This window comes from Colius striatus, chromosome 4, assembly GCF_028858725.1.
Source record: "Colius striatus isolate bColStr4 chromosome 4, bColStr4.1.hap1, whole genome shotgun sequence".
Taxonomy (NCBI): Eukaryota; Metazoa; Chordata; class Aves; order Coliiformes; family Coliidae; genus Colius; species Colius striatus.
Window position 1 is genome coordinate 71,477,792 of NC_084762.1, and position 26,228 is coordinate 71,504,019.

The 26,228-nt window shown below is 38.9% G+C and overlaps 1 protein-coding gene across 1 annotated transcript; it reads right to left on the bottom strand.

Moving 5' to 3' along the window:
- Positions 1 to 2,224: 2,224 nt before the first annotated feature.
- PIP4P2 (phosphatidylinositol-4,5-bisphosphate 4-phosphatase 2) lies at positions 2,225 to 25,930 on the bottom strand. The gene is made up of 7 exons (XM_061996025.1): positions 25,728 to 25,930; positions 19,672 to 19,820; positions 18,373 to 18,479; positions 16,478 to 16,601; positions 10,882 to 10,934; positions 5,024 to 5,114; positions 2,225 to 3,785 (listed from the first exon to the last, which is right to left on the bottom strand). Exons 1-7 carry the CDS (start codon positions 25,831 to 25,833, stop codon positions 3,642 to 3,644), a joined length of 774 nt encoding a protein of 257 aa, XP_061852009.1. The 5' UTR covers positions 25,834 to 25,930; the 3' UTR covers positions 2,225 to 3,641.
- Positions 25,931 to 26,228: the final 298 nt, after the last annotated feature.

The window sequence follows — 26,228 nt, forward strand, 5'->3', positions numbered from 1 at the left end:
TTTTGTGCTCGAATAGTAAGCAAGAAACTTAATTTAAGCTCTAACCATGTCATTACAAACTCATATAATGCCATGCAAAAGAAACAGTATTAAATTTACTTTGAAATACAATTGTTTCTGCAGTAAATATAAGCTGTTATTGGACTAAACACCATAATATGCAATTGTCCCTGAATCTCATCCAGTTTTGTCTTTTACCCATTATTTATAAGTGTTCTTAAACCTATTTGATTATGATTTTACTCAGTCTTTGCAATGACATACAGTTTATCATCTGGATTGACGACTTCCCATCCCCTCTGTCATACAGAATGCTAGAATTTTGTTCACAAGAACACACTTTTTGCTAATAATCTGTTAGGAAGGAATAACAAAAACAGCTATACAGACCTGGATCTAAAAATCTGCTTAGCCCCATGTCCTTTTTTTTTTTTTTTTTCCCCCAAAAGCAGCCAACAGTGAATGCCTAGAGAGGAATATAGAAGCAGAGAGTGATCCAGGGACACCTCCCTGGCAGACTTCTGCTTCCAGTGAAGTGCAACAGGATGAGATGAGTTGCTAGCTAATCAGGCTCCCAAGTAGCTTTATTGTTCTAAAATAAAAGCCCTTTTTGTGCTTAACGCTGTATGAAACTAAGCCTAGATATTCCTTTCTTGTTGGCTCAAATAATTGATTTGCAAGATAATATTATGGTTAGATTAAGTTTCTCTCTCCCCTCTCCTTTAAAATCTCCAGCTTTTTGTTCCTTCACCTTCATGCAATCTGCTGCACATCAATTGTACCAATAAAAATCAATGAAAAAAATTTGAATTAAGGAGTCAATCGCAAAGTTATTTTCAAGCAGTCTTTCTCCTCCTATGTGATAGGTGCACAGTGCAGGCACTGACACTCATCTGGGAGTTCAGCTCTGCTGCAAAGCTCTGGTATAGGAAGGCTAAGGAATGGGAACAGTTTCATCTGATGTGGCTACTCAGACAAACGTGGCTTGTAAATTCATTATAAAAAAAAAAATATATCAATCTTTAGTATGAAGGGAAATTCGATAAAATAACAATTTTTTTAAAAGGGAAAGCTGAGTTCCTGGCAATGCAAATCTGAATCACACGTGATACAGAAAATAAGTAGAAAAATAGGATAAGCTAGCTTAATCCAGCTTCCTCTCAATTTCTGTTAGCTAAGAGCAAAATACGTGAAGCAAAGAGCACGCTAACTTTACAAAAACATTAAATATTTTGAAATAGGTCACATGTATTTGCCACATCCTCTTTTGATAATGAGTGTTTCTGAATAATTTTAAGATATGTTTCTTACATGTGCTTGAAATAATATTTCACAGGTATTTTTAGAGGGCATATGGCATGCACTGCAGTATATTTGCCCTGGCAGAAAAGGCAGTTGGATTGATCTAATGTGACAAATCATCTTTGGTGCTACTCACTCATTTATCATTCAAGTCTTTCCAGTTCATTATAGGGGTTTTCTAGCACTTGATGTTAAGGTGCTGCCTTTGTTTTCTCTGTTTGTAAAGACATACACTGTTTTTCAAAGACCAGGAAAAAACAAATATTACTAATCATCCATTTTTTTCAGTAAGAACCACTAATGGCTCCATGGCTGCTTTAGCATCAGCACTTCATGGTCAATTTCTGATCGGGGTGATTTGAAACCTCAGCCTCCTTTCAGAGATCTCCTGATAAATGAATTTTCAGAAAGGCTACCCTCTAGTCTTTAAGAGATGACAAAGATAGGCATGAAGAGTACAAAAAAAAACCTCAGGAAAACACTCATCAGTAGGTCTGTAATTAATAAAACACAATTCAAGGTCTAAAGCATTTCCTAGTCAATACCACTCAAGTTTTATATAATCTCTTTGGCGGGAAGGAGACTAAGGACAGGAAAAGATGAAAAAACCTGAAAGCACAGAAGCCCTTCCCTGTGAATTCACTTAACTCCTTCCCTCATCTAACACAAACTTAACTCACTGTAGATAAAGACTGTGTAAAAGATAACAAAAGACAAGAGTAATTATAAAAGCTGAGAGGAGTTCTAGTGGACAGTAGGCACAGGACAGGACTTTATTTTTTTAATAATATTTGGCAAAAATGCAGAGTCCACCTTTGCTGGATCAGAACTTTGTTGTTTCTCTATCATACTTCCAGTTGGGTATTTTTCTTTATATGTAAATAACAAATTATATTAAGTTTGAATAATAACCTTTATTTCTTTATTAGTTTATTTGTAAAAGGTACATTGTAATCCTGAGCTACTGCTTTTATACATTTAGCATCATACAAAGACAGATCATTTACAGATTTGATCATTTACATTTATTGTGCTCCAAAATCCTTATCTGAATATCATTTTGTCCTAGCAGGAACACGGACAATTTAAATTACATGTATCCCTGAAACATCCACATTAATTTACCCATCTGACCCCATTATCTAAATCACTACAGTCATCTAAATCATTCAGGACATTCCTTCCGAATTTAGCAAAACTTGTTTAAAACTATAAAGATGGGCAGTGCAAGAACTGGTCCCTCAATCCTTTGTGAATACATCATGAGAAAAAGCTTTCTGTTTCCGTATTCTCTTAGCAAGTCAGTGCTAAATTGACTAGATGTACTTTGACAGAATGGTCCTAGTAATAGTTTACTCGTTTTCTTATTACAGCAGTTAACGTGAATTTACAGCGTCTCCCTTTGCAGTGACCAGTGCGTAACTCCCAAACAGGGAAAATCTGACATGACCAGAGGAAACTATGAGGCAACCCATCACCATCTTATTGTCACCTACGTGACACCAAAGTATCATGAAACAAGTCATATGAAATGCTTCCCTTAGACCCTGTAAAGGAACTTGTACTAATAACCGGAGTTGTACGAAGAACCGGAGTTAAGTTCCATAATCCGAGCATGGCTTTTAGGATTTGCCAGTTTAAAAAAAACAAACACCTAAGGCCCAGGATCCTTGAGAAGAAAACATTTATTCTAACAGAAACCCAGTCCTGGATAAATGTAAATTTAATTTGACTACCAAAATAGCATCTCTCTACCTGAAAAAAAATCTCAAAGCATACAGTGTTTACAGATGTCTCTCTAGCAACAGTGTCAGTCTTAAAGTACACTCAATTTTCATTTCCTGAATAAGGTCACTATTATCTTAGGCAAAAGATACAGTAAGCAGTTCAAGCAAAATGCTTATTGCTTAGGTTTTAAAGCAAGCCACTTGAATATAACTTCTGTTAAAATGATAAGTACAAATGTGAAGCTACTGTAGAAACACTTATAAACACTCTTGCTTTTGAATTCTTACTGATCATCTAGAAAAATGGCAGACTGATTTTAACATAACAAAGGAAATGTAAAACTTAATACTGCCTGCTGAAATAAAATTCAACACCTATAAAGACAGAGTTATGAACATGTAAACACAGCTTTAGTATTCAGAGCTAGGGAATCTAGCAGCAAAACAAACTATTTGCATATTATGTAGTGCAATGAACATTTGTTCTTAGAGAACCCCAGTCTTAAAACTACTTTGAACAGAATGGAATCCTTACAGGAAAGGTTTTAAAAGTGTCCAAGATGTAATATCCAGATTTACTAGATGTTCACTTGCTATAATCTAACAACTTTTCTATGCAAAACTGTGCTCTGGATAACTGACTTTAATGGCTCCCCAGTAGCAGGCTCGAATGAGGCAGATTAAACCTAAGAGATAAGCAATAGCCCAAGAAACATACGTTGCGTGAAATCGCCTGGCGAAGTCTTGTGTACCAACCTAAAAAGAGAAAACAAAAACGTCAAACATACTGCACTCTTCGGGGAAGAGCAAATTATACTAAAGAGAAGCATTTCGGCATCCTTTTCGCTCCAATGATAAATCATGTTTTATTGACTTAATTTCACACAATTGAAGGATGACTGACCTTGGAAGGGGACATCAGGAAGTCTCTAGTCTCAACTTCATGATCAAACCATGGTCAACTCTGAGGTCAGACCAAGCTGCACATGGTTTTAATCCGGCTGGGTCCCAAAAAACTCCAAGGATGAAGTCTATGTAAGTCTCTGGGCACACTTCATGGAGACACGTTTTAATCATTTAGGGCCATGGTTCAGTCATGGGTACAGTGTGAGGTTACTGGTTGGACTCGATCTTAAAGATCTTTTCCAACCAAAAATGATTCTATGATCTTATGATCATTTCCAAACTCAGAAACATTGTTAAAACAAAAACCCAAACTGTCTCTGACTGTTTTTTCTTCTCTCTGTCACTGTTTTAATTAGGGAAACTGGAAGATCCTCCATAATTCATTTAAGCTTACACATACGAAAATGTTCCAGTTATAATGCAAGTTAGAGATATAATGAGAATTACACATACGAGTTCAGCTGCAGGGAATTCCTCACACATACTTTTCTGAGACTGCCAGGCAGAAAGTTGGCTCTAGGAATCAGTACCAGCTATTTCAGAGTCAAGCAAGGCAGATATTTTTTCAAGTAATAGAGTAACAACAATGTGGCCCTTTAATTTGTACTTTCTTATCTGGTTTTACTCCTTGTACCTTGTACAAATTATACAGGCATATACATGTTTTTAACATTTGAAATCCCCTTCCCCTCACTGCAGTAGAACTTACATTCCTGGATATATGGCAATATGTATTTTGGGAAATATGTAAGTTTTCAAAGTCCTAGTAAGAGCAAGATGTTCCCGCATTTCTACAGTGAAGTAAAATCATTTTTCTTAAACCTGAAGTTTTTAAGAGATGAAGAGTGAAATTTAACATCAGGAAGATGAGACTCTCAAAGTGCCTGAACACCCTTGTTAGGAACATTTAGTATTTCTGGCTAACTCAGATGTTTAAGTCCATGGTTTTAATAGAGATGATAAAGTCACGACAACTTTGGAGGTTTTACTGAAATGCTGGGGAAGGAAGGGCCGGCTGACCAAGGGAGCTCCTTTGTACAGGCACATCCCTGCTCACAGCTGCAAGCACAGCACAGTGCATCACTCACAGTTAATCCAACGCCAATGAAGATGCATATCATTCCAATTGTAATGTATGCACAGCAGCGCCTCCGCGGCAGTGCGCTTCCAACAGAAGAGCTGTGTAGACAAGACATGATATTTAAATAATCTTTAAAAAAAAGCCAAACAAAACTGTACATAACAGTAACTGTTCAGTTTAAATGGATAGAGAGGAAGAGAATTGGCAGCACACATATACCATCTTCAGTTTATAAAGTGTACGACTGTACCAAGCAGTAGAAGACAGAGTCCATGTTTGTTTCGAGGGAAGACAATTGGTGAAGACTATCTAGTGTCTAAAAATCTAGGGGCTTTCAACAAAAAGAGTCTACAGTAAAGTGCATCTACCTCCTATATCCACAGTGCACCCAGGTAAGTATCTTGAATAGCCTTTGGATTGCAAGACCCAAGTTTGCTTTGCAGCTTCTAATGTAGGCTGTAAGACAGCTTTTAGACTTCTGGTACATCAGTATATTGCTTTAATGCGTTCACTGCATCTCAGTAACTGGAAATCACTTCTACCACTCCTAGAAGTCATTAACAACAACAATTTGCATGATCTATTTCCTGGAATAGTTGAGTGGCTAAACTCTACCCCATTTCTTGAAGATAAAAAACCTAAACCATTTGAGTCATAGACAGGATTTTTTTTTCCCCATTCAACATTTGCAAAGACTGGAATTCTTTGACACGTTTAAGTCAGTTTTAGTAACTTCAAACTCATGAAAAGTTATTTTTAGTTTCCAGTTTTCTTCTATAGTATTATTACAAGTTACATGAGCTGCACAAATCATTGCTGACAATAAATCCCTCGAAATTCTCTCACTCATCACCTAAACTATGACTCCAGACAGGCAACTTTGTCTCTACCTGCTGCGTTAAGCTGCTTTGATCAAACAAAATATAGCATGCAAACAAACCACATTATTTTACTCCAGAAACTCAGCATTGCTTAACAACTGCAACTGAATCACAAACATACAATTACATACAATTATACCAATGAGGAAAACAGGAACATGGTTTAATTCCACTAAAATACAGTGAACATGTAGGTCCCTTGAAAGGGCTACAGAAGCAGAGGTGCTTTCATAAAACATGTACCAACTATCTTAAGAGGAAGTTCTGAAGCATCCTAAAGCATGCTCCCATTTGTTAAGTACTTCACCTCATTTTGGGAGTTCAACACGCCTTTGGAAATATTGGAATGTTTATACCCCGTGACCCTGTATTTAAAGATGCAAGGGAAAGTCTTTTTCATCTCATGATAGTTGAGCATATTCAACATAAACGCATAACAGAAAAAAGCGCTACTGAACTATTTAAGTAGTACATCTGTCATATGATTGACCAAATTTCTGGCTCCAGTTAATTAACCACATAGCAAGACCTCATATGCTTAGCATGTGACTAGAATTTTTTAAGCATTCGTCTTAGCCTTCAAATAGATTGGTTTAAGCAGCTTTACTCCAATATTCCTTCTTTACAAGGAATTTCTAAAATGCTCCATGAAAAAACACACCAAACAAACCACAGTCTTGAAGCTAACACACTGAGCTTCATCTTGCAAGGCAAGGGTTGAATGCAGTGACTACTCACAAACCATCTGTTAAACATTTTCAGAAAAGTCCCAAAACTGTTCTGCTAATGAATTTCCCTGAGGGCATTACTTGTTACCAAAAGCTTCACCATACACCTTAGGGACGGGATTGAGGCATGTGTGGGGTGTGATTAGGGTGTGAGAACTCCCAATTGGGGAAATAATGGTATCATACCACCCTCTCACATCTTCCACCCCCTCACACTCTCCAAAAGCCACTCTAAATACTTCTATAGCCACTCTAGAAGGGGGATATGTTGTCTGATTCCAAGTTACATGAGAAAAAAACCCAAACAAACCCAAGTTTTATAAAAGGGGCCAGGGAACTTCTCCAAAACCCTGAATTGATGAGCAATGAGCTTGCTAAATTGACCCTAGGTTCCCTCCTTTGCAGGACTTCCTGGCTATCTACTCAGAAAGTTAATTCTATTAGACCTGGATACCTTAGGATAAGCTGATAGAAATGTCACATTCAATACACCTAAAACACACATGATGTTTACTGCACTGTGTATTTCACAGAGCAAGAAAGTTCAGTCTGAGAAAGGAATCTTCACTTTCAGAGCTGTCTGACATACGATCTTGGTTTGGTAATCATACTATTGCAGGTGCCCTGTGTATTTTCTATCTGTATTTCTCTCAAGCTCTGTACCCTCCTATCCAATAAGAAAGGCTGGGAGAGAAATCATCATCTCAAATACAGCAAAAAGGAAATGTGAAAAAATGTCATAATCTAACTGCCTTTTTCCTTCCACAGAGAGGAAAGATAAATATATTTAAGTTTGTATGGTCATATAAACAGACTTGAGACTATTTAACTAAGTTATGATTTATTCAGATTGGTATCTCCAGATAGCAATATTAGCCAGCAGGCCACTCAATAGCGAGGTTCCCCTCTACCCACCCCACATTACATATAAAAAACTCAAACTAACTTCGAATAAAGAAAGTTGAAACCTTACCCCAAAAACCTACCACGTCCAGCAACTTTGACAGGCATATTTAGAAATATTAAAACTGGGGCCAAAAGAAAATTTTCAAGTTGCAGAAACAGCTGTTTCCATTGTGAGACTACTGAAGGTGAACTCACTACAAAGCTATCCAGAAGGCAGTGGTTCTTTCTTCCCAAGCTGTTGCTAAGGAACCAAATGCACCTGCCAGACCTTTGGGCAGCAGCATCAGATTTTATAAAAGACACGAAAGCCAATTTAACATCAGGTAGTAATTAGAAGAGGGGAAAACCACCACAAGGGACAGAGGCTATTAAAAGAATAGTACAGGAAAGAATGCAGGGTCTCTTGCACTCCAAATAATAGGAATTATTGCCAAGATGTTGAACATGCATTTAGAACGGTTTTTAACAGGAAGATCAAAACATCAGTATTTTGAAGGTCAATAGCACTGCTGAAACTAGCCTCCACAGCAGTGACAGGGTTCTGCCATGTCTCTCTTCCTTAAAGGTCCTGCTGACTTCATGGGGCAAAAGTGTTACAAATTCATTAGAGTTCATCATTTTGTCTGACCTTAAAAAGAAAAATAAGAAGGTTCTAAAGGAGGGGGGAAAAAAAAAAAGAAATCTGGCATTCTGAAATAAAGACTTGCACCATTCAATTATCTTTCGAGTAACTGAATTCATAATCCTGAAGTTTCCAGGTGATTTAATATACAGCTTGGGAAAGTGTACCAGACAAAAACCAGTTCTTGCTTCTTCTTCATCATGTAAGTAAGACAGATATCAGAAGTCTTCCTTAAACTTCTCACTCTTTTGGAAAAAATGCTAATAAACATCTGGTATTTTATTTTGAAACACGAAAGAATATTTTAACAGTATAAAAGCACACTACTCCCAGGTGTCATCCTCTACACCATAAAATACAACTATACTGCCATAATTTCCTCATCAGCTACATTAGTTGTCCCAATGCTTTAGATAATGTGATGCAGAACTACCCCACATCAGTAGTGCTTCTGCAAACACCTTACTTATTCGGTATGACCAGGCCTCTAGCCCATCTTCAAAGGGATTTATCATTTACCAAATAAGTAATTTTATTAACTGCATCAAACTAATTTCCTGTATTTCCCAAGTTATATTGAAAAAAAAAAAAAATTAAAAAAAAAAGATTACTCTTTGCAGGGCAGGGAACACAGGACAATGACACAGTGACACAAAACAATGCCATTGTGACCACAAGGGTGGCAGGTAGATGAAATTAAAAACAATCAATCAACACAAGATTCTGTTTCCTCTTTGCAGAGATTCACTATACTTTTAAAAGCACTTGAAACAAAATCATGGAAGTTATTTGATAATCTATACATCTCATCAGTGCCTTCTTGCAAAGGTACCTTTTGCCTCAGTCTGCATTACCCTTTTTTCAGTGACAATCTTCCACCGAGTCAAAAGAAGGAACAAATAGTTTTGCCTCTGATTAGACTGCTATAATAAACTGAAACAACCCACCATTTCCTTCTGACTAATTGGCTACAGGTATGACAACCTCTGACTAAGCGCTCATGGAAAGCAGCAGGTCACTGTAGTAATTTATTCTGTCATGAAGACTCAAAGCTCTGCCTCACCTGTGCTATGCCCTAAATCCATGCATTAGAAATTTTTTTATGCTGCTGGAAATTTTGATGACCATTGCATCTCAAATGTGGAAAGACACTAAGCAACTCATTCCAAGCTAAGCCACAATATTCCATAGTTTGCATCCTCAGCCCAAGGATAGAAATGTCTATCTGTTAAAAGTTTTGTTTGTAACCTGCAATTCAGTTGCCACACAAGCTGTAGTTTTCACAAATTGCACTGCAGAAATGCTCCAGGTCTAAGAAATCCTGAGACCCCAGGTGAATTTTAAAACACACCAATGTAAATAAATAGAAAACAGACCAAAAGATCACATGGTATGAATTGTATGACTTGGAGTGGTTGCGAGTTGTTTTTTGTTATTGTGGAGGTTTGTTTGTTTGGGTTTTATTGGTTTTTTTAGGGTTAGAGAGCAAATAATTTCATACCTGAGGACACTCAAGAAAAAAAGCTGAGGTTAACTATCAAGTGTGACATGACAAAATATAAAATGTAATTTGTTTAAAAATAAACGAAACCACAAAACACCAACATCCCTTCCCAAGACTGGAAAGACTGTATGCAATTACAGTCAGTGAGACTACTCCTGCAAACCAACATCTCAAGACTGTGCATTTATTTGAAGTAAGCCAACTATAACATAGCCACTACACACCCCATCAGTTACACTCCTGAGGTTAAACATCCCACTAGACTGACTTCTCTATCAAATACCACAGTAAGAAATTTCAAACACTGTTGACAGCCAGGCCATGCCAATACCTACTGTGCATTTATTTACAGGAAGTCCTCTGCTTTGTAAGAGACCTGCTAGTTTTCCTACAACACACAACACAGCTGTGGCTCTCCATTCCCAGGTGTTTTTTTTATGCTTTAACTAGAAGTTACATTTGGCTATCAAAACAAGACAAATATTTAAATAAATCATCAGGATAAAAAAAGTCTCTGAAGTAATACTTTTGTCATATTTCACATCCTGTAGTCGAGATTCCATACAAATTTATGGTATGTTATTAGTGTAGCTTTTATCAACACTTCAGACTAGTGGCTCTTGACCTCAGACAAGAAAGGCCAAACAAATACTCAAAAAGCAGCCCCCCAAAACCACTCTTTTAAAGGTCTTGTATTCCAGGTTTTGTCCTTATTGAAGTAATAGTAAATGAGTAGACAAGTTATTCCACAGTAATTCATAAACATTAAACAAGCCAATGCATTAAGATGATATAACACAAATTAGTTGTTGAGTTTATGAAATAAGTAAAACCTCTTTTGAATTAAGCCAAGATTATTTCCTTCCTGCTTGTACAGTAAGGCAATTCAAGTTCTACATTTAAACAAAACCTCTTATTAACTGCATGAAGGAGTAAAATTTCAAGGACATAAGTTGTTAATTTTAGCAACCTGTCTATTGTTAGCAGGTTATTTTTGCCCTTAGCAATTCAATCAGAGCATTTTAACAAACACAGGTTGGATTTCTATGCATAAATCAGTTATTTTGACAGAAAATTCACATGAACACAACATGCTCTTGAAATTGAGACACCACACCAAAATTATCAGCATGGCTGACACATTCTACTCCAAAGACTTAGGGAAGAAGCACTGGCAACTTATTTAACAGTTGATTTACATAACCTTGCTTTCAGAGAACTTACATTTTTTTGCAGTGTGGGCATTTTGCTAGTGTGTTAAACCTCAGTTCCATCCACTGTAAAAAGAAAAAACAAAAAGGTTGAAAAACTGGCCTGAGAAAATGTTTGTTGTACTTCATGCTAAATGTCACCATGAAAACATTTTGCTTCTCAGGCTTTCTTTGACTTGTTTTCTGCTTTCCTCCATAAATGGGATGCCCTTTTGTCACTGGCAACATAGGACTGGGATTTCTATGTGAACATTTCCCATGACTCGCCTCAGTATTACAAGATTTGCTTGACGTAAAATGGTTTCATCCACAGGCACAGTACAAGCAACGTGGTAAGATTTATACAACCTTTTTCTCTTACTTCCACGACTACGAACGTACCCTGAATCAAAATAAATGTGTTTTCTTTGGCACAATTACAAATAAATGAATTTTCCCGTCTTTCTCCAACTCTTGCATCACTTGTGAAAACTTAAGTGTGCCCAGAAAGACTGCTTAAAGAATAATACAGAAAGTAGTTTTAATTTTTATATCAATAAACCAAAGAACACTACTAGCTACCTACATGACATTTGAAAATGTTGATATATAAAACCACACATGGTATGGTCATAATCTTCCATGCACTGACAAATACCTATCTGGCAAACGGCCTTAAGTGAAAGTAATGTCTCAAGCTACCTCAATCACAGGATACAGTCATATGCTAATTTAAAACAAGTGTTTGTTAAATTTTATCCTGTGATAATAAAAATATTAAACCAGCATTTTAAACATCCTTGCCTTGAATAAGGGGATAATTTTATTGAGCAGTTATATTGTAACTGCAGCTCTTTTCTGCTGCCTTTCTTAATTGGAGGTAGCTAGCACAATTTCCTGGATAAATACAATTCTCTTCTACCCATCCCTCCTCTCTTATTTATGCAAAAGTCACACTGTAAGTTACTAGTAGGGGCAGAAGACACCCCACAGACTGCCAATACCTCCACTTGAACCCTCTCTATCTCTGTGAGAAATCAGAAGCTGATGTACTGAAGTGAACAGTGTTGTTGTAACTGCTACAAACACAAATCACAATCAGAGCCCATTCTTGTATGGAAAACAGGACCCAGCTACAGCACATGACCATTTAGACACCTAGAATGAATTTACAGTTGCCTGTGCAAAGAGAGAAGATGTGGCTTGTCACGCCTTGACATATGAGCAGGTTTTGCTGTGTGCAAGGTTCTGAGCTGTAGTTATCTATAGTGCATTCCCCTGCCCCTTGAAGGTCTCCCTCAGTTTTATTTACTTCTAATGGGGCTAATTCTCCACTAAGAAGAAACCCATTACTTTTTTCCTGATTCTGAAGTATCCAATTACAATACCAGTCACATAGTTATTCTTTAAGATTTATTTGTTTACAAAACTTGGCCAAACTCATTTAGCACAGTTGCATTTTATCCCTTAATAAAATGAAAGCTTCTGTAATACTTCCAACCTGAGCAATGTGTTCTAGGAGCATTAATTCTACTTCCACATTCCTGCCAGAGAAGCAAGTTAGCTATCTGCCTGCATCCCTGTTTCACTTAGTTCCACACTGCTAAAGTGTGAGAAGGTGTGGTCGGCAGTACCAGGAATGGAGATAGGTCTCTTCACAGCTGTTCGTTCAGCTTTATAAACTGCAGGTTCAGAAACAGAGGCAAATCTAAATTCAGCACTCAAGTTTTATGTATTTTTAATTCCAATTCTAGGGTAGGCAATTCCATTTCCAAAGTTACTCATTAATGATCTTTTTAGAGTTCTATTTAAGAATTCTTATTATTAGCCTTATTATTAAAACTCAAATGCATCTGGGCTCTAAATATTAATGGAAGAAACAGACACATCGATAATTCGTTTTCATTCAGAGTTACCTGGAAGAGAAGTACTGTTATAACACCCTCTGCACATGGCAGAAATATCTGCAGAACAAAATAATCCAAGAGAACAACTACAAAATGCAACAAGACATTAGCAAAACTACAAGACTTTAGATCACATTAGCAAAATATGGAAAAATTATTTTCTTTCACATTCTAATTTTTGGAGTTTGGGTGGTTTAAACAAGTAGCTTAAACCATGTTTAAAGCTGGTATTTTTACTTCTACCATGCAGTGCTTTAAACTATCTAATATTGTTTCAGGTTAAGAAAACTTGGTTACAGTTATGTGAAATTTAGCACCCTGCTGACAACAAAATGTATTTTCCACATTGAAACAATACAATTAACTATAATCCAAGTCCCTGGTTCATCTGAAACAGAGATGAGTATTTGAGCATACTTAAATGTTTCAACTGGACACACCAGACATATATCAAGGGAATTACTAGAAGAGTATGGTAGACTTTCTTCCCCTGAGCCTAAAACAGTTTACAGTGTATTCAATACAAGACAGAGATGAAAAAGACATATGTACACACATACACTCACATCCCTACACGTTGCTGCTTCTGTCAAAAAAAGCTCCCCCTCTGCACCTCATCAGGTCCTTTGAGAAAGCAAAATAATTCCACAGATTGAAACACTGAGTTTTCTAAAGAATTTAAAGGCTTTTCTATTCAAATATTTCAGAAGAAATACTTCTCCTATTTGATTAGTTTTAATAAAGCTGACAGATCACAAGGGACACAGTGCAGTGCTTAACCTACAGCCTGTGGCTTCCTTCCAGGACACACTCCTGGCTTCTTGTCCTTGAGGGTCTCTTCAAAAGCAAAAAGGTAGCAGGAAGACAGCAGAAAGGGGAACAACAGAGAGATGGCCTTCCCTTGCCCACCACCACTTCCCAAGGCAACTCAGTGTCTGACCGCCACAAATCATCACAGGCCTCTGGGAGGGTGGTTGCAGGGAATGAGTGCTGACAGAAAGAGTAGCTCTGTTACAGTCAGAACATCTCAAAAAAAGGCCCAAACTGGACCAGACTGCAATTTAGCAAAACAGTTAAACCTTTATCCTACTCTCCTTTTCTATTGTATCACTGTTTCCACTTGTCCAAACATCAAATCTACCAGAAACAATGGAAATCTTAGCACAGAAAAGACCGCTATCAGGTTACCCAAAGAAAAAAAAACCTGATGAACAAAATTTGAATAACTAGTGATAGTACAGCTACAGTATCATTTCAGTACTAAGACATTCTTGCAGCTGATAAAACACACACTTGGAGGCACTCCATAGCATGGAGTATGCTTTTAATGATTTATAAAAAACATCCCCTGTGTGTAGAGGCAAGAGAAGCACAAGCCATACTTATGTTTTCAGATGGCAAAAAAAAAAAATCTTGGGAAGGTGGTGAACAAGTTGATACTTTTAAAAGAACACAGAACAAGCAAGTGACAATTTCACTTTTCTGCTCCAAGGATTCTAGCTTTGCTTGTCTATTTTATTTATTCTTTAGCTGCCAAGTAAAATAAAGGACATTCCTTACTCAGCTGAGAGATGCATCTAAGATGATATATTTGCTTCACTATGTGGCAATCTCTAAGGGCAGAAATCTCACAGAAGCTGAATTCCGGGGCTGGCTAATAGAAGGCACTTCTATTTTTCACCTCTCTGCTCACTCTCAAGTCCAAGAAATTTTCTTTCTTAAAAAAAAATTGCAGAATCTCAGACAAAATAACGGTAAGAGGTCAAAGCAATAGAGTAGCCTGAAAGCTGCAGAAAGTGACAAAAAAGGGCTTATTTCTTGATAACTCAGCATAAAAGAATACAAGCTTCAAATGTTAAGTGAGTGTTTCTTTACAACATATTGTGAAGTAGTAAATTGATCTTACAAGCAGATGGGACTATGATGTTCAAAACTATACACAGCTCCCTGAAGCAGCCATCAGATCTAAAGTGACATACACAGATTCCAAATTAGAAAAATTTAGCCTTTTAAGGCATAGTCTACTAGTTTTGGGCAAAACCAGCTTTGATAGTTTTGGGAGGATTTTTTTTTTCCTTATGATCGCCTAAAGAACTACAGAACTAATTCAGGAGGCACTCTAGAACGTAAATAGAGGATAAATAAAATATCTATGCTTGTAGAAACCCCTAAAGATAGGCCAATAATTTAGAAGTGAGAATTTTACCCCTTAACAGTGACTCTCCCTTATTTTTTTTTTTTAAAGATAGTAGAGACAATCTTTTTGCACATGAAAACCACACAGGCAAAAGCAGTGCTGTAGAAGAGTCACAGTGTTAAGTTTTAAGGCTGTGCTAAAAAACATAACTGCGTTACAAAATTAAATTATGTTTCTATATCAAACTACAATGTTCATGCAGGTACTTAACAGCTTGTAACATGCCACTATATTAAAAAAAAAGGCTAACAGAAAAGACATCCTATAATAAAAGATTCCTGGTTTAGAGTATGCACTTGAGTCAGCCTTTTTCTACTGCAGATCCAGTAATTTTCTGTTTTTAACATTATTCGATATTGCATACAATGGTTCTTACTAGTTAAGGTCACATACAGACTTAAATGTTTTAAAAAGCAAACAAAAAGCCCATTCCAACAACCTCCATTTACAGACTACTGTTCTTCAGCAAAGGCTATAATAGAATTTTTTTAACATACAGGCAGAAGTAGTAGATCAACTTTCTCAATTGTGTCTCTAATGGTTTCACAAACACTACATTACTTTTAAATTCATAACCAAATCCCTAGTTCCCCTTTAAAAAAAAAAGTGTAGCTAAGCAATTACTGTGCACCTTACAGATCCATAAACCTGAAGTAAAGGTTTGAAGGAACAAGTCTATTCCATTAGAGAGCCCATCACAAACAAACCCTTATCTCACTGTTGATACAAGCCAACATGGAATGCCATCCCATAAGCTGCCTTTTTCCTTTCACAAAATACACTTGAATATTCTCCGGCCTTTATGCATCTTACAATCGTTTGTGTTGGGAATGTAACGTCTCTCTGTTGACTACACAAGTCCTTCAGCTGTACCACTTATCTTAGTCATTTCCCATAACTCACAAACCTGACAAACATTCAAGCACTGCTAGATGATAAATCTAAAGTGAAGTTACTCGTGTCTTAGAGATTCTTCCTAAATCAAAAGTTATATATGGTAGCTTCCTGTCCACATAAAATGCTGCAAATGGTTCAAGAGCAAAAGAGTATGCTTGATTCTTCCACCTCTGAAAAGGAATCAACTGTCAACTGCATCTCTAAACCAAAAATCTCCAGTTCTGTAACAACTATCAGACATGCTAATGGCAAGTATATAACAGGCAGTTTTCAGGGCAGCAATGGCAGAACTGCTCTCTTAGCCACTGCCGAACATAACCATCATTGCAAACCTAAACAGAACCTGTAAGCATAACTTCCTTTTCCAGCACTGTCCACTCTCATATCACTAGGCAATAAGACAGATTTTGGGCTTTATTCAGGCACGCACAGAAAGATTGTTAAAAGTGTTCTTGAAATGCATGTAAACATAACCAAATATAGGCCATACATCCATCGCAATTAGAGCACAGAAGAAGCTTTAGTTTCTCAAGGATGTCACAGAGTGAGGCAATATGCTCTTAGAAGTGCTTGCAACAAATAGTTTGAGGGATAGCACGGTGAGAAGGAGAGTCTGGTGCTTTACTTACAAGGAACGTATTTCCACAGTGCCCACACACCACTCTAGTTCCGTCTGGTTGAACTGGCAAGGCTGGCTGAGCTGGCTGCTCTTCTGGGATCAGCATTACTGGACCAAGAGTGATGATGCGTCTACTGCGTTAAGAACATCAGATGTACATGTAATTAAGCTAGTAAGAGATGCACGATGCCTTTAAGCAACTACCTCAGGCACTACCAAATATTTTACACTTTTAAGCTATGATCTACTTCTTAAACTGATGATGCGCCCAGCTTTGGTCTCTTTCCAAAGTGTTTTCCTTTTCAGTTTCAGAAACATTCTCTTTCACTCTAGGATCAGCCATGCAAGCCAGAATCCTGTAGACATCAAATACTTGCCATCCTGTGGTAGAAACACGCCTCAAGAAAATGAAATCCTAATACTCAGGATGAGCAAGCCCATGAATTGGAACATACACATCCATGTGAAATATGCACGAAGAGTAAGGACTCTTCCATAACCTAGTAGTTCTTAATAACCCAGATATTCCTCTTTCCTACACTGACAACCATGTCAATATAAGCAGCATATCCACATTTGTACAGTAAAAAGTCCATAAAAATTGTGTGAACTAAAAGAAGAAAACCACCCCAGGCTGATCAAATGCAATCAATTTACTTTTAAAAACCAGTTTGGAATAATTTGCTTTTACATCTAGCGTGTTTCCATTTTAATTATACAATTCCTCTGTACAAAATGACAGTACTCAGATTAACCAACTCAAAGCAGAATGAGAATCAGAATTCCTAGCATTAAAAAAGTGAGGGAAAAATTATTGTTTAACTTTCATTGTATTTCTCTCCATATACAACCAAAATTGTATTCTGGATGGTGTCCCTTCAATCTGGAGACTTCCATGTAGGGCATACTCCCAGCTCTCTCCTTCAAAGTACACCAATTTTGCTCACCTTCTAGTAAGACAAATATATAGGCTATCTTAGAGAAACTGCTGAGATACATGCTTTTGGGATTATTTTAATAAAATCAGGGTGTTTCTTATTCAGTTTGGTTACCAACCAAGTATTACAACTTAAGTATTTCAAGAACATTTTTTTTTCACAACAAGAAAACATTTGGAATGTTTTGAAGTTCTCCCAACACTGCATTAGTAAAAAAACAAAAACACCCAAAAAAACCTTCAAAAAAATTAAATCCCACCCCCCCCCAGTTTAAAACTGTGTTTCAAAACCAGAATAGCCAACAGACTGATGACTAGAGCACATGGTGTGGTAGAGCCCCTATTAATGTGTCCACAGATCTAGTCTTCATCTCAATTTCTCCTGCTAGAGCTGTACCACTTGTGATCAGTCTCAGTGGGATATTTAATATCCTAAGCCCAACAGTAGGAAAGCTCACTATAGCACTTGTGCTTGTTTTGTAACAAATGTGTAAATTTGAGAGCTGGGACGAGATTGAAAGCTCAGCATAACAAGGGAGGACAGGACTGAAGCCAACCCACTGCTTCCTCTCCAATTTCATTCTGAAGTCCCCACTCTAAGCTAGGCAAAGTGAGCAACATGTATGTTTTCAAGAATTAAGTTTGCAAGAATCATGACTATTAGTCCCAGAAACAACAAGCGATTTTCTTCTTTATATTGTTTGTTCTTTATATAGTAGCTAAAAACAGAAACACACATTTGAGACCATCACTAAATATGGGTTTTTTTCACTGTTTAAAGTTCATCTTACTAAAAAAAATAAATTTGGCACCAGGAAAATCTGTATCTACAGTGAATCAATAATGCTTTGTAAGTGGCTGTGTACAAAGGCCCAGGGTTGAACCTCTTAGTTTTAAATATTCAACACAAAGATCACCATTGCTTTAAACAAAACTCTCTCAAAGCACTTACAGTTGTTTATTCTTACCAGTTTGGTCTTGGACAGCCTATTTTCCGAGACGTATCCTTACAGATAAGGAGACAGTTACACTGACATCTAACATACTTCTTCCCTGAAGGAGGGTTTTTGATTGGCTAAACAAACAAAAAACCCACCAAAGAACATATATCAGAAGTCATAGCAAGTCACTCTTTTCCTCATAAAAGTATGACAAAGTAGAACAACTTCAGCAACAAGTTCTTGCTAACACGACAGTTCCTCTTACAGAGGGAACTTGACTCTCAAGACAAAATTAGAAGTTTTCTCTCTCTTCCCAGAGAAAGAAGTGCAAATTTCCTCACTAGAGCAAAGAAGAGGTTCTGCAAACTAATGGAAAAAACATTCGCATTTTAGCAGTGAAAAATTCTTCAAGACTTCAGTTTAGTTTTTGGGGTTTTTTAAATGGTGAACTTAAGTACTGGTATATTTTTTTAAGAAATGGTCAAAACATCAAACAAACCTCCTTGTGTGGTACAACAGCCTTATTCAACAGTCAAATCTGGTTCTCAGTCACTAAGAGTACATGTAGACATCACTGAATCGCAATCATACTTTAAACTGTACTGAAATGATCTTTCTCAAAGCTGCGGGTCAAGTTTCTGAGTCCCTTTCATACAGCAAATTAAAAACTTCAAGACACTTTGTGTGGCTTAAAACTTTATACATTGGCAGCAAAAATGAGTATTAATAGCAGGTTTTCTGCTCTGTAACGTAAAAAAAAAAGTTTTTCTACAGTTTTAAGGCTTCCTGTTTTGTAGACATAATTTAAAGTTCTTTTCCTAAAATAAATCCAATGTAGCATTTCATGCAGATGCCCCCAGTAGCTCTGGAGTGCTGTGCTGCAGTATCAGCTCCCAAAACTAGAACTGCCAGAAAGGGGGAAAAAAAAAAAAAAAAAAATAGAATCAGGAGGCCAAACACTGAAGACCTGAATTAAGAAAATGGGAGGAGTAAAAAGGACCACGATCACTAGGGAAAAAATCCTACTGTTTATGCCTTTCAAAATTGTCATGCAATTCTTAGCAAGGTAACAAACTGAATGACCAGTATTGCAGGAGGAAATCATAATATCCAAGTAGAGGAATTTTTTTTCATAACATAATTCAGTTCTTGATTTCTCTTCATCCTACCAAAACCAGTTTCATAGCTCTTTACAGAGGAATAATTACTTAAATATCTTTGCTTTTTGTCCTCCTCACAAGGAAACATCCTGTGATAACTGATAACATCCTTCAACCTCCCCATGCTTCCCTCTGCAAAAAGAAAACACTAAAACCCCATTTTTACCGTAGCTTCATTGCACACTGTGCACTTAACGACATGTTGGTGCAGCTTGCCATCCAAATTGATTAGCGACTGGCACACACGGCAGTTTATTACAGGAACACCACTGGCGTCTGGACTTGCAATGGCAGTATATGGAGGAGGAAGTTCTGCTGCAAGAGACCAGGAAATCTCAGATGAAAAACCAGAGGATCCTAAAACATTGTCAGCAAAGATAGTCTCTAACAGTCACAGTCCCAAAAAAATTAAAATAAATAAAAGTTAGTGATCAATATAAACATAAGACAAACCTAAGTTTGCCTTTCCCCTTCCCCACAACTTCTGTGTTCCCAAATGTCAACCATAGTTGTACATAAAGCATACCAGGGAGACAAATACATTGTAAATTACCCCAGAAAAGTGGATCACACAAAAGGCTCATCTATGCAACTTTATTTTCAAACCTACCTTTTCAGTCTTTAGACTAGGAGGGGGGAAAAAAGGTCAATTCCCAAATTCAATAGAGATCATTACTAACCAAAGACTGGTTTCTGAACAACAACAACAAAAAGTTCCAGAAGGTAAACCAAGACATAGGTAGGCAGGAAAGCCATAGCCAGCATTTACAAACATCTGGGGAGACTGAAACAGAGTCAAGTGTTTACATATAGGAACAAATACTACAGGTAAAAATACAGGAAAGTCCTATTAAGGAATTAGGTTTTGGACACAAAGTGGCATGAAGTACTTCCTTTTTGACTGCAACACTGGCAAATTTATGTGATGTCAAAGAAAAAAAAAATAACTGATCCCTCAGAGCTTCTGCTCTTAAGGGTTCCAGGTATTTCTGTAGTTCAGGACCAAAAGCACAGATGCTCAAGGAGGTCTTAGGATAGATTAACACAAGGAAGACTATAGAGGCCTCTGGCCCCAGTGGAAGAACAGATTGTAGCTTTGCCAGTCCTGAGCCTGTGACAAACCTCACAGGAAACACTCAAGCACCTTGGTTTAAGAATCTATGGAATGAAAATAATTCAAAATCAGCAACCTCTCAAAAGCATATCACAATTATTTGGCATGGAATAGCACTGGCTTTTATTTCATCAGAGCTCAGGGCTCTTCAGGTAAGCACAAAAGAAATAGGTATATTTAGTAGTTCATAGTTAACTTTTCTTTATACTAATAGTTTGAAATACTCTACAGCCTTGGACTTCAGTAAGTTACTTTATAATGTCCAAGAAGCCAATAATATCTTCAGAGAAACAAAGAGAGACCGGCCTACTTTCAGTTTATTAACAGCACTGAACAGAGAAGTATCTGCTCGGGGTAGCAAGAGAAATCACCAGCTGCTATCAAAGCTGACAAGCACAAGTATTACATTTAAGCCTTTAAGAAAGCACTCTTTACTCCTTCAGTCTGTTTTAAAGTGAATGTCATAAGCTGGATGGATCTAAGAAACCCTACCTGCCATTCAGATCCAAAACTCATCACAAACATGTGAAGTAGCATTGCAGTTCAGTGCTCTTCCTCTTTGCTACTAGGCCTACAGACAATCTGGGCCCCTAATTGATTTTAATTCTCAGAAGCAGTGGAAGGAAGATGGGCACCTCAAGGGTCTCAGAATCACATTCAACATACTTGAATTATTTCAGAAAAGAAACAAAATTAACTTATATGCAGCAATGCAATTCTGAAGTCATCACACAAACCTATGCTCCCTTACTTGAGCAAGTGACCTTCACACCTTTAGCTTTGATATACTGGCTGCACAAAGCAACATGCTTAAGAAATACCAGGTAACTTGAGTGATGTTCTGATTTTTTTTTTTCATGAGGAGTTACACTCTGAGGAAACACATCATGTAGTCAAAAATTCTTAAGAATAACAGTATTTTGCAATACTATGATACAGTATTTTCAGTACAAGTAACATATGCAAGAGAGGAGATAATAAGATATTAACAAAAAAACGTAGGCTTGACAAAACTCCAACCCGACACACAGAGTTTGGCAACTACAATCTTAAGCCTACTAGATCATTACAGAAACCAGGTCTGAGATTTAGATGATGGCCAACAGTGTCTTAGCCGCAAGTGGCTAAGTCAGGGCTGGGCCAAGGGGGTTTTGGCTGTAAGCAGGCTGCCTAACTGCTCCTGCAGCAGGCAGCTGATGCACTATTTTGCTAGAAGAGTAAGTAGTCATAAAGCAAAAGACACATCCAGTGGACTGAATACCAAGCTCTCTGTCAAGACACCCCTACAGTTGAATCCCAGCTTTGAGGCTGATTTTCTGAAAAACAACAATCACGTTAGAGCTTTTTTGCTTTGTCCTCTCCATGGAAACTGCAGCTTCTCAACTCTTTATCAGCTGGGCACAGAGCAGCTATACTAAAGAAAGGCAAACAGTATCTTGGAGGGTATTAGGAAGTAAAAGGAGATACACTCCCCAGCCTCTCTGCTTTCCACAATCCACATTTATAATATTGGATACTTGCTCATGATAACTCAGGATTTTGGATTTAAGTTGCTTAAATGAGCTGTGTGAGCACCCACAGACACCACCAGCCACTTCTCCAGCCTCATTGGAGCTGCTCAGCTTCCAGGTAAGCAGCCTGCTGGCTCAGCAAATTTCAGATAGCAAATTAATAAAGGCTGCTTTTCAAAGCGGTGCTGCAGCAATCAACATTTGCTGTAGAGCAGAAAGCCAGAGGTATCTTGGCACTGCAACCTTTGTGCTTAAAAAAAAAAAAAAAAAAAGAAATCAACAAAAAAGAATTTGGAAGAGTTCCAGGAAACAAAACAGCAAAAGCCACCAAAATTAAGTTTACAAAAAAGTATATTGGTGAGGTGGGAGATGTGAAAAGAAAATGAAAGGGATTGTCTCAGAGCTTGTTGCTCATTACTCCTCAACAGAAATGTTTCAAAGCACATTAACATACTTTGCTATGTCTTTTTTGACAGCTTGAATTTCAAGCTAACTAAAACATCTAAAGCCAGTTCACAAAGGTCTGTCATGCTGGATGTGACTGGATGGGAGGCGAGTTTCACACAAAACACTCCCCAGAGGTTTCAAGACATGACTGAATTTTCTGCTGCTCACATACTGCTTTACAACTATATTAGCAGTTTTTCTTAAAAAAAAAAAAAAAAAAAAACCTAACCAAACAAAAAAACCCAAAAAAGCAAAAATCCAACAGTAATTAGTTCAGCAAGATTAGCGGAGTGGCCTACCATGGTACATCTGACTGCAACCCATGATTGCCAGCTCACTCCCACAGGACAGAGATGCAGTAGTGGGGGCAACACATTCAACCTTAGAAATTCCTTGTGGTGCTTGGACATTCCTTCCTCAGTTTTGAAAGCGTGGAAACCACAGGGAACCACTTGTAGCTTACCTTCATCAAACAGAAATGAGTTTGGTTTTGGTTTGTTTGGTTTGGTTTTAAAAAAAAACAAAACAACAATAGATTTTTTTTTTTATATTCTGACCTGGGAGGGAGTGGGTAAGGGAAAAGAGATGGTGATTTATGTCAGAACAGGTAGTTGAGAAATAAGAAAGCCTGAAAGAAATAATTAAATAACTAAAAGGGGAAAAGACTCTGAATAACCACCCTGCGACAGGAAGCAAAGTTTCTTAAATATTTCTTAAAGTTTCTTAAATATTGTGTCCTGCATCCACACTGAAAAGATTTTTTTTTTGCTTGCTTCCATCACTAGGAATAAACATTAAGTCATTACGAAAAGGTTCAACCACCCATCAGCTTACACTGAAAAGGGTCAATGGGGTCTCAACTGCAGCCCAATAAGGGAAGAGGATGCTACTTCCAAACCATGGCCTCCCTAATTTAAAGCTCAGGATGACATTATTGGGCATCATAGATAACTATAGGGATAAATCTATTGATGTACATGCAGGTGGCAGTTTGGAGGGCAAAAGGCTTCTTCCTTTGCAGCTCTGCACCACTCGGGTAATGTTAAGCCAAGAAACTCTGCAGAGAGAGGCCTGGAAGCAAACCCTGTCTCCCACAGGAATGCTTCTTCCCTCTACGTCTAGACTTGCACTACAGAGAGAGATAAAGACTACCCGTTAGCTAAAAACATGGTTTAGCTTGCACAGATCCTTTCACTACGGATAACTGACAGAGCAAGGAAGCTAGAGCTATTTGGTCTATGTCACAGCTCTGCAAAAATTTGGTCTGCGGGATACCTTTAAGTTTTGTAGAGCAGTTTTGAAGTGCTACCCAGCGTGCTTGCTTTTGGATTGACCAAACAAGATCCTCAACTTGTAAGGAAAGGTTTGAGACTTAAGAAAGCTGTATGATTCCTCCACATTTTCAGGAACAGGCCACTTATCTCAAGTGCCGTGCCTCACCACTGGTGCCAAGCTGGTTACAGACACAGACTGGAGGCACAGCAGGACACAGCTACCAATGGAAATAAGCAGTTGGGTCCAGCTTGTTTCCAAGTCATGAGTTTTACCCTGAGCTCAAGCAAGAACCACTGATCCAATGCATTTCATTCCTTCTTACATCTATAAGGATCTTGACAAAGAGACCAAAAATGTATGAAAAAGTAATAGTTACAGGATAAAAACTACTAAGAACAAAAACTAAAGTGGTTTTCTATTTTTTTTTTTTAACTACAAAACTTAAGGAATGATACCCATTCTACATAATTTGATGGGAAAAAACCCCACAAACCTGCTTCTTTTTTTAGAGCAATATTCCTATGCGGAATTCAAATGAAAGCAGCCAACACCAGCTACAGTACTAACTGAAATACATTTTCATATTAAAGCTTTCCTCAAGTTTAAATACTATTCAAAACAGACACATGCTCACACATAACATTCTAATTACACACATATGTCATATATCCATAGTTACACGAAAATCCTTAAGAAAGGGCCAACACACTACAGCCAGTGAGATCAGGACTGTAATCTTACATTTTAAAGCCTACTGCTAGCAAAGCTACACTAATCTTATTTAGTCTTGATTCCTTCTGCTTTCTCCTTCCCTCACTTTCTGCTCTAAAATGTTTAACTGGGGGAAAAAAAAAAGTCTATTAATTTATTTGGTAAATATTCTGATGTTTCCTAAGTTACATTTTTTTCACCTACTTATTAAATATTCAGTATTGATCAACAAGATGAATTTCCTAAGTCTGTGCAAGAAAGTTAATCCACATCATTAAGCCACGATCCCAGATTTGAAACCACAGTACCTGACTCTCTGTGAAAATAAAGCCAAAACCAGCTACGGCCTTGAAACGTGATTGCAAGGACATCCTAGTGGTTTCAGGCTTCAACTACCACACTGCAGAGCCCCTTCGTTCTTCAAATCTGACTGCCAGAACTGGAGCTGCTCAGCAGGCATCTCTGGATTCACGCACTTCCACGGTCACTCGCGAGGAAACAGTTCTGCGTGCATGCTTCTGCTCCCACGATCCTTCCTTACACCTCAACCAGCTGCCCCCCTGCAGTGCGCTGTACTGAGTTCACTTGTTCCTAGCTAACGATCTTTTACTTAACCCTGCTCCTAATTAATGGGAATACCGAAGCCAAACAATTACCTGGCAAGCTTCGACATGCGAATGAGTTACAATTAGCAGACTGGTTCGGACTTGTTCTGCTACTGCAAACGATTATTTCAATGTATTTATTTACTCTCCTTTTGAAGAGTTCATGCCGGAGCGCGGAGCACGGCGCGGAGCACGGCCTACCCGGCCTTCAGCGGCGTTACCTGTTGTTCCTTCCCCAGCTCGCCCTCCGCCGCCAGGGCGGGGCGAGGGCTCCCCGCTGGCCGAGGCTCCAGGCCCGGTCCCGCCGCCGCCCCCGACAAAGATGGAAGGAGCCTCCGCAACCGGGCGGAGGCGTCGCGACTCCCCTCCACGGATGCAGGGCCCGGCCCCCTCCCCCTGCTCCGTCGCCCTGAGGGCCGCGCCGAGTCCCTCGGGGCCTCCCCGCCCCACCCCGCTGTGCCCAGGCTGGCGGCCGCTCTCCTCCCCTGCCCGGCTCCGCTCCGGGGACGGCGGCTCGGTTGCGTCGAACGAGCGGCTCGGGCGGCGGCGGCTGCCTTACCTCGGGGACTGCTGTCCGGCAAATAGGGCGGCGCGGTCGGGGTGACATTGCCGGAACCGGGCGCGGAGAGCAGAGGGGAGCGCTCGTCGACCCCCTTGGCGGCCATAGCTGCGGCGCAAAGGGCCCTTCCCGCTGCCGGGCTCTCGGCGTGGGTCGGAGAGGCGGCCGGGCCGGCAGCGCCGGGGAAGGGGAAGGAGCGCAGAGGAAGGGGCTGGGAATGAATGGGACTGGGGCGGGGAGGCGAGGCGGCGGGGCGGAGGCTAGGCCAACAGGACCTGCCTCCCTCCTTCCCCCCAGCACGGGCTAATGAGCGGGGAGGGCCAGGCGTCCTCCACTGGGGAAGTGCCACTGCGGTGGGCTGGGCCGGACCGAGGACTCCCGGGCCGAGCCGAGCTGCTGCGCGCCGCGTCGCCTTGCTGCGGCCGCCAACTGCCGCAGCGCCGCTGGAGGAGGGTCCCCCCCTCCCCCACCGTGCCCCGGCGAGCGCGAGGAGGGCACACC